We start from the raw sequence: 9,775 nt of genomic DNA on the forward strand, positions 1-9,775 counted from the left end.
GAAGGCCAGGGATTAGAGCATGTGTTTCAAAAGGTTCTGTTCTCTACTCCAAAAAGGGGCATTTTACTACTTGTGCAGGTGTTCCTCCTGCAGTGAAATCCTGAATTCTGCAATGAATTTTGTTGGTTTTATGTTCTCTCTCTGCATTTTGCCTTATTTCTCCTAGATTTAAGTTTCCTAATTGCAGTTTTTCCTGTGTGCAACTTGAAACCAAAGTCAATTAATCTCTGAACCTTGCATGATATACTGATATAGCCTGAATTTAAGTTTATTCCTTTAGGACATTTCCCCAATTTATTAAAATGCAGATATCTTAGGGCTTCATTTAATATTGAATTCTTTAAATACAATTAAGAAACTGTCCAGAATGTGGAAAATTCAGCAGCATAACAAAAGGAATGAGAAGAATTTCTTTTTTCTTTGAAACATCAAAGCCAGCCCAGCTTTCAGTTGTGCTTCAACATCTTCTTGGTCTCTTTTCCAATACCAAATATTAAATTCTTGTGTTTTTCTGCTGAAATATTCAACAGCAAGATTTATGAAATACAATTAAATACAAAGGGTAGAGAAGGTAAACATATTTCACGTATGATCAACTATATTTTGCAAGTCTAGAAAGTGCAGCACACCCTTCTGGAGCAGATGGTGTCAGATATTGATCATGAAAACTCTTTTGGGACATAAAAATCTACTTTTTTTCCGGCAAAGTTAATGTACAGTTATTATAAGCATGATATCAAAGAGATACAGTAGGATACACACTAAAACTTGACATTTGATGAAAAGTTTGTGCTTTGGAGGAAGCTATAAATAAATAGTGGAGTTTTTTAAGCAATTGCAAGTTCTTTGACTGTGCAAAGTACCTCCACTTGCAAATCTCACTTCACAAGCAATGTGTTTAATGGAGGAAGTTGAAAGAGAAAAATGTTTTTGGCCAATGACAGAAATGTGATTTCTTCCTTTTCTGTAGCTGAATAATTTATAATCACTGAAGAGGTTTATTTGTGTCTCCATTTCTGTGATGGAAGTGGTGGTCTCAAGTGGTGAAAAGTTGACAACAGTGTAACAGTTCATGTGCTGACCTTGAGTTTTTCAGATTCTTGATCTGAAGTTGCTCTTCAAACGTGTTAAAACTATTAAATGCACGTTTCCCACTTTTACAGATTACAGTTTGCCAAAGTCTTTCACTTTGGCATCCCATCCTTTGAAACCGGAACACTTTTTTTGGTCAAACTCCTGAGCTGCACTTGAGCTCCAAAACCCCAGGACCAGCATCAATGAATGTGAAGGATCTTTTTAAAAGTCTTTTTGAAATTCTGGTTGCAGAGGGGATAGAGGAACGGGTTCAAGGTGGAGTTGATGTAGCCCAGCCATATGGTGACCCTGTGCAGCTCTGAGAGCTGTTTGTGGTCGTGGAACGTTATCACCATGAACAGCAGGAAGTAGGGGATCCAGCAGAACATGAAGGCCGCCATGATCACCCCCAGCTGCTTGGCTGCCTTCCTCTCCCTGTTCCCGTGCCAGTGGATGCTCCTGGAGCGCCTGTGCAGGGTGTGCCAGGTTTTCCTCAGGAATGCCATTCCCCTGGAGTGCCTGTGCTCCATCCTTCCCTGAGGACAGCAGGCTCCTCTGGGGCCGGGCTGTGCCTGCGGGGCCACCTCAGTGAAGGTGTGGTTGTCTGATGCCCCGCTGGAGTCACTGTCCTGGCAGCCAGGCTGCTCCTTATTCCCAGGTTTTTTCGTGGCACATGCCCCCCTCTTCCCTGCTTTATCCAAGCCAGGCTCAGGCTTGGCTGTGGTGAGAGAGCAGCAGCTCCATTTCAGATCCTTCCCAGTACTCAGGGCCTTTGAAGCCCTGTCAGGATGGCTGAAATGAAGCTCTGCCTTCACTTTATGGGGCTCTGGGGAGCTTCGCTTGTCTGCACCGGGGGTGTTCCCACCTAAGACTTGCTCCTGGAGGCAGATATTTTTCTCATCCTTCATCTTGGTCTGAGGAGTGGTGGTTTTTTCCATGGAGGACCAGTAGGACCCATTGCTGAGCTCTCGGTGCTGGCAGTGCCTTCGAACAGCCCTGAAGATTCTGCAGTAGAACCACAGCATCAGCAGCGAGGGCAGGTAGAAGTTGAGGATGGCTGCCAGCACTTTGAACCAGGTGACCTCGAAGAACTCCGTCTCACACTTGCTCTCCTCCACCGTCCTGTGCCCGTTGTTGGCAAAAACGTGCCAGCCCAGGATGGGGATGAGCCAGGTGAAGGAGAGCAGCCAGACGCCCAGGATGAGCAGTGAGGCTCTCATCTTGGTGCGGTACTTGAGGTACCGGAGCGGCTGCTGCACCGAGCGGTACCGGTCCATGCACAGGATGAAGAGGTTGAAAATGGAGGCTGTGCTGGCCACATAATCCATGGAGAGCCAGAACAAGCAGGCTGCCAGCCCCAGGGGCCACTGGGGGCTCAGCAGGTCCACGATGTTGAGGGGCATGACGGCCGCCCCCACGATCAGGTCGGCGATGGAGAGGCTCACGATGTACAAATTACCCACGGTCTGCAGCTTCTTCTCTGTTCTCACAGCACACAGCACTAGTATGTTCATGACAATGGTGGTCAGGGAGATGCTGCCCAGGAACAGGCCTAGGAGGGCTCGACGAGCGTTGCTGGAGGCCTCTGTTGTGTTGTTGGACATCTTTTTGGTGAGGGAGAACCGGAGTGGGCGTCCAGGCCTTGGACGTTCAGTCATGGTTTGCACTCCTGGGTGAAAACGTGTTGGGTTGCTTGGGGATTTTTACTTCCAGAACTAGAGGAAAGAAAAAAAACCTACTCAGTCGCTGTAGTGTGCCTCAGCTTAGCACTGTCCCTTTTAGGGCTTTCCCAAATAACAAATTTTTAAGACATTTTACATGTTGAGTTTGCTGGGTCCCTAGGATGAGGTGAGAGATGAGGAATCTGACTCCATGTTCTCAGAAGGCTGATTTATTATTGTATGTTATTTATAATATATTAAAGAAATGCTATACTAAAACTATACTAAAGAATAGAGAAAGGATACAGACAGAAGGTTAAAAAGAATGATGATGAAAACTTGTGACTCCTCTCCACAGTCTGACACATCTGGCTGTGATTGGTCATTAAGTTAAAACAATTCACATGAAACCGATCAAAAAAACCACGTGTTGGATAAACAATCTCCAACCACATTCCAGAGCAGCAAACCAGGGAGAAGCAAATGAGATCATATTGTTTTTCTTTTTCTCTGAGGCTTCTCAGGTTCCCAGGAGAAAAATCCTGGCAAAGAGATTTTTCGGAAAATATGACTGTGAAATTTACATACAGGTAATTTGTGTTTTAGGAAACCCCACTAACCAATCCCAAACAGTTTTCATAGAGTTTCATCTATTTTAGATCCCACAATCTGAAGAAGAAATTTAATTCCTTGCAGTTTTAATTCATCGTGTCTCATTAAACAGCTGATCCTGAACCATAACATAAGCTCCATATTGGCAAACCAATTTAAAATGTGCTAGTAAAAAGCAATATTAACATATTTTGTACTAAATAATTTAAACAAGCCAGTGCTTATTTACAACCTCCAACAGTTTGAGAATCCAGCAGTTGGCAGTCAGTAGGCAGTCGTTCAAATTATAGGTAATGAGTAATCTCTTCCTACACAATCTAGGCTCACACAGATTTCAAACATTTAAAGAAGCCAGGCCTATTTGAGATCAAGTGCAAAATATTAGGATTTTTCAGGATTAATAAGCATCTTCTGCTTCCCAACTGCTAACTTCTTGTATTGATCCACAGTGCAGGACTGATTAATGATATTTTATGCCTTGGAGCAAATGATAAGTGACCAAATTCTGCCTCCTGTCCATTGGTGAAAAATGTCTGTGAGGGTGACACACATTCTGTGCCATTTCATAGCTTATCTGAGTTTATGTTCTGGTAAATCTCCTAAAGCAAAAAGGAAGGAAATTGAGACTGTGGATATATTTGCTCAAAGTATTTACACAACCAGCATTGAGTTATGCATGGGATTTCTCACCCTCATAACTCCAAACACGGCCAGAGCAATACAATGCAACAGATTGTTCAATAATCAGCATTTCCTATTGAAACTCAGTGATGCAATACTTCATTTAACTTTATCCTTTTTATTCCAGTAATCAGGGTTTGAGCTCAAATGATTTGTGCTGCCTTGTGAGAGGTCAAATTCCTTCTTGCCTGGGCTTTACTCACAGGTGGGTGTTGGGAGAGGAGCTGTGCCCTTGGTGCCAGCAGCATCCATAGGCAGAGGAGACCGGAGCACCCTGGGGAGTGCTGTGATCCTGGATCCTTCAGGCTCTGCCAGGACAATTCCTCTGTGGCAGCTGCTCACAGCTCACAGAGCCCTTGAGCATCTCCTGAGAACAAGGAGAGAAATGACTCCCTGGGTGCTGGGGACAGAAATTATTCCATGGATGTTGAGGATGGAAATTATTCCATGGATGCTGAGGGCAGAAATGATTCCATGGATGCTGAGGACAGAAACTGCTCCATGGATGATGAGGACAGAAATGACTCCCTGGGTGCTGGGGAGAATGGATGTTGAGGAGGAAAAATGATTCCATGGATGCTGAGGACAGAAATGACTCCATGGATGCTGAGGGCAGAAATGATTCCATGGATGCTGAGGACAGAAATTGCTCCATGGGTGCTGAGGACAGAAATTATTCCATGGGTGCTGAGGACAGAAATTATTCCATGGATGTTGAGGACAGAAACTGCTCCATGGATGTTGAGGACAGAAACTGCTCCATGGATGTTGAGGACAGAAACGGCTCCATGGATGTTGAGGACAGAAATGGCTCCATGGATGTTGAGGACAGAAACTGCCTCATGGAAGTTAAAGCAGCGTGTCTGGAAAGTGGTTACATCCCAGTCTGTGTCTTTGTCTCCAGCTCCCCAGATGTGTTTAAGTGCAGGGGCATGGCCAAGGCAAGGAGCCGATGTAAGAAGCTGGAATGAGTGATCTTCACCCCCACATACTTCCAGTTAAATGTATGGCAAAATAATGGGAAAAAAGGCAACTTTGAGTCTTCAACTGGAAAAAATACCAGCAAAGAAAGCTGCCTGGTTGGACAGCTGTCCTTGGTTGCATATGGAATACATGAACTGCATTTGGGCCTGGGCTGGATGATCTCCAGGGATCCTTCTAGCCCTAACAGTTCTGGGATTCTGTGAATAAACCAGCAGAATACAGTAAATGGTGTTCACTGCTTCCCAAACCTTCTCCTGGCACTGCTGAGGGCAGGATTTAGGAAGCAACTTGCAGACTCGATCAGGGGAGCTCCTGCTCCAAAGCAGGTTAATGTGCCCTTTCTTCAGGAGCTACTGATGTCATTCCTTATCTCTAACCCAGTAGAAGAAAGCAATAATAATGAATAAATGGGCTTTAATGTTTGCACAGTTTAATTACACTGAAACAAAGTTCACTAAGAACAGATTTAAAAACAAAAATAAACCAGCCCAAAACCTTGGATTGCTTTGTGGAAATTCTAAATCCTGACCTTACCATGAAATGCCTCCTTAATTTTTGCTGTCTGTGAAGAGCTTTTCCTACAGGGAGGCTCAGCAATCATGATTTGTTATTGTATTACATTTCCAAGGAGCAGGAATCTGCTGGGAGATGCTAAGTGGATGCCTGGTGCTTCTCCCTGACTGAGTGGGAGAAAGTTTCTAGAAACTGGCAAGTCTCTTGCTGATAGATTTTTAAGAAATTAGAGCTGCAAAGAAGAAAATTCTTGTTCATCAGACTAAATTCAAGCAGAAAGTGAGATTTTGGTTCAGACTAAATTCAAGCAGAAAGTGAGATTTTGATTCAGACTAAATTCAAGCAGAAAGTGAGATTTTGGTTCAGATGGCCTTTAGTCACTCTGTTGTACTTAAGAAACTTATTATTTATAGTGATTTTTTGCTCCTAAATTATCCTTGAGCTGTTGAAAGTACTAACATGCTAGAAGTTTGATTAATTTCCCTCTCAAGAACTCATTTATTTCTCTGTTAGGGAACAGTCCCTATTCAATGCCTGCCAACATTCAAGGAATATTTTTGATAAAAAGTGACTGAAAAACGTGGTAAAGCTGCCTGTTGTTCCCCCTCAAATGACAATGTCTCAGTCCAGCCAGGACAGTTTGGAAGTGCAGCTTCAGTATCCTTCAAGCAGCATAACCAGCTACTTAATTAAACAATTTTCTCCACATCACTGTGCTTACTTCCTTTTTTTCCTAAGTAAATTTATTATGTTTAAGTTTCAGCCTTTACCTGAAATTATCAGGAGATAGGTACAGACTTTTTTTGACACTGACTGGCATTTTTTAAACAGCTCTCTTTAACACTTGGCCTATAGTCCATGAATATTAAAAAGAGTTAACAGAAGATGGCCACAATCCAAAGAATGTTTTGGCCTTCCAAATGTAAGCTCAGACTTCCATGAAACTCCCCTTTTAGCAGCTCCATTTTCTAGTTAAAGTTGTACCAAATGTCGGTTTTTTCCACGACAAAATCCAGTCTTGTCCTTGTGACAGCATTTCCCAAATATGGATTATTTTTACCAAGAGATCGGAGGAAAATCTCATCTTGACCAGAATCCCAAAGCCCCTAGATATGGCATTAATATTCCCTGTTAGTCCAAACATCACCAATATCAAAAAATTGGTCATCAATGTGTTCTCTTAGCAAAATAGTATTTAAATGTAATATTCTTTAAGTACTGCTGTACTGTCTTATATCCTTTGCTCCATTACTTGTGTGTAAAAAGGGAATTTTCTATTCTATTCTATTCTAGGTGCCAGACCTGTGAAATCACTGCTGTGATGGAAGAAAAGTCTCTGTGCTGTGATGCAGGAAACAAACCCTGGAGCTGTAAAATCCCTTATAAACAAAGGGGAATTTCCCTTGTGGCTCCCTTAAAGCTGAGCAGCTGCAGTGGTGCCTTTCTGTTCTGGGTTTACAATCTGTTATCCCAACTCTGTCTAACAGGACATCTTTCCTACAAGGATAGCAAAAAAACCCGTGACTTTTTTTGGACTCCAACCCCTGACAACTGTAAACCTTGGTGGGTTTAATCCCTCTGCATCAGAAATACAATTTACTTTTAAAAATGTAACTCACCCTGTCATTCAAACACTAATATCTGTTTTTTTCCAGGTGGCTTGGGGAATCACTACTCACAAGAGTAAAAAACAATGTATGAGAGTAAGAGCTGGGAGTTCTTTCAGTGGTGAGGTTGATCACTCTGAAAACTCTTTGGGGATTTACTTGAATTCAGCTCAAGTGAGCTTTATGTGTTTTGGAATTGTAAGAAAACCATCACAGAAATGCACAGATTTAAAAATCCTAGTGGGTGTGAGGAGTCACTCTCCTTGTACCGGGAATAAAAGTAAACTCTGTTACAGAAAGGTTTGTTTTAGGTCACTTATTTTTTTGTTTCTCATCTTTAATTTGGAAGCTGTATTTTCAGTCTCTTCAAACATCTGGTGAACTTACTGTAGTAATTTGATGAGTTCCTTCATATTTTAGCAATAAATAATTGAAAATAGAAAGTTTTTCCTTTATAGAAACACTCATCTAACTTAAACAAGCTCCTTTTTACTTTTTTTTTTTTTTCCCCAGGCAGCTTTAATTTTTTGTTGGACTAAGCAGATGGCAAAGGGGCACAGAGTCTCTTACAGTGAGAGAGCCTGGTGCCTTGCAAGTCAAAAGCTTTAAAAACATCTTATCCAAGAATTCCCATTCCTCTCCATCATTCCTGTCTGTAAAGGAGGGCTACAGCAAGAATGGGATAAGGTTTAGGGCAGGTCATGTCCCTGCTGTAGGGTCACCCCCCTCAGGATGTGCTGCACTTGTGTTTGAGGAAAGATCTCCATGAAAATAATGCATTTATGATTTTTCTCTCAAGAGCACAGCTGTTTCCAGGAGGGGCTGAGGGTTTAAGTTCTTTCTCATCCTCTTTCTTCAGCCAAGCCCCTGTTCTCCTTAAACCAGGAACCAACACCTCCCTGCCTGCTTTTCCCTTCCCTCACCAGAAAGATGCTTGAAACAAGAGCAGAAATATTTTCTGTGCAGACAGGAGCTCCCCCAAACCATCTTAGTGCAAGTGTGGCTGCTAAGACCAATGGGGAATGTGGGCTTTATCCATCTGTTTCCCTTCTGAGAGGAACAGTGGATTTGTCTTTTCAAACAAGCCGTGGGTCTGCAGGTGGATAAAACCAGCACTGAGAGAGAAAAGAAACAATGGGAAGGATTCCCCTGATTGATGAATGGAAAAAGAGATTTGCTTTTACAAATAAACTTTAGGTTTGCTGATAAATGAAATTAGACACTGAAAGATGGAAGAAACAACGTGGAAGAGAAACCCCTCAATTCCATAAGAATTAAAAATTAAAAGGGAGAGTTGTACATTAGAGGGGAATCGCTGGTATCAGGTGTTTTGGGAAGGCTGTACCTCTCAAAGTACCTCAGAAATGGGGAAAGAGAGAAGGGAAATGCAGCCGGGAAATTGGGATAAAAGGGAGGCCGCATCCTCCAGAAATTGTAGAGACCCCAGGGGATGCCCCATGGCCTCTCACTTTATTCAAATAAAGCCAAAAAAGGACTCCTCCGTCTCCTTTTTGGACATAAACCTCTGGTGTTTGTGGGTTAATTTTCCTGACTCTTCCTTTCCTTCCCGTCTCCCCCTGAGCATCCCCTCCGTGCCTGACCCGCAGCCACTCCTCTGTGCCCCGGGGCAGGGGGCGAGCCTGGGGACCTTTGGGGCAGCTGGGTCTGCAGCTGGGACAAGTGTCCTCCGGGGGGAAGGCTGGCTGAGCTTCCCACAGGCTATTGCTGCACTTTTGGGGTTTTCCTTCGGCTTGGTTTGCCCCTAGGGAGCCCCTCTGTTCCACGCTCCCCTCTGCTGCTCTGGGCTGGGATGCGCAGGGTGAGGAGCAGCCAGAACCTGCCGAGAGCTCCTGATTTATGCTGAGGGAGAGTTCTTAAAAGCGGGGTGCAGACCTGTGATTTCACAGGTCTGACACCTATAGCAAATTTGCTTTCCTCCCCTTCTCGTCTCGCTGCGGTCAGGGGGGACGAGCGAGCTCCGAGGAGCCACCTGCGCTCCCCCAGCCTCCAATCCCTCCAATCCCTTCAATCCCTCTAGTTCCTCCAGTTCCTGCAGTTCCTCCAGTTTCTCCAATCCCTCCAGTCCCTCCCCTGTCCCCGCCGGTCACTCACCGAGGGCAGCAGGAGCGGGCAGCGGCTGCGGCCGCTCGGGCAGCGCGGCCGCTCGGAGCCGCTGCTCCCGCCCGGGGCTGGGCGGGCTGGGCTGGGCCGGGCTGAGGCGCGGGGGAGGCGGAGGATGCGATGGGATGGGATGGGATGGGAGGCAGTGAATGCCATTAAAAGCGATGGAATGCGGTGGGAGGCGATGGGACGCAGTGGGATGAAACGGGAAGCGATGGAAAGTGGTGGCAAGAGATGGGATGCAGTGGGAGGCGATGGGATGCGTGACAGGCGGTGGATGCTATGGAAAGCGGTGGGAAGCGGCGGGAAGCGATGGGATCTGATGGGAAGCGATGGGATGCGGTGGGAATCGTGACAGCCGGTGGATGCGATGGAAAGCGATGGGAAGGGGTGGGAAGTGATGGGATCTGATGGGAAGCGGTGGGAAGCGTGGCAGGGCAGAAGGTGGATGCGGTGGGATGACCGGCCCCGTCCCGCCGCGGTGCTCCAGGACGCTGCGGGGGATGTTCTCTCTCCTCGGGG

The 9,775-nt window shown here is 45.0% G+C and overlaps 1 protein-coding gene across 1 annotated transcript; it reads right to left on the bottom strand.

Annotated features, from left to right (window-relative positions):
• Positions 1–617: 617 nt before the first annotated feature.
• HRH1 (histamine receptor H1) lies at positions 618–9,373 on the bottom strand. The gene is made up of 2 exons (XM_030956805.1): positions 9,245–9,373; positions 618–2,789 (listed from the first exon to the last, which is right to left on the bottom strand). Exon 2 carries the CDS (start codon positions 2,730–2,732, stop codon positions 1,275–1,277), a length of 1,458 nt encoding a protein of 485 aa, XP_030812665.1. The 5' UTR covers positions 2,733–2,789; positions 9,245–9,373; the 3' UTR covers positions 618–1,274.
• Positions 9,374–9,775: the final 402 nt, after the last annotated feature.

Source organism: Camarhynchus parvulus, chromosome 12 (assembly GCF_901933205.1).
Source record: "Camarhynchus parvulus chromosome 12, STF_HiC, whole genome shotgun sequence".
NCBI lineage: Eukaryota > Metazoa > Chordata > Aves > Passeriformes > Thraupidae > Camarhynchus > Camarhynchus parvulus.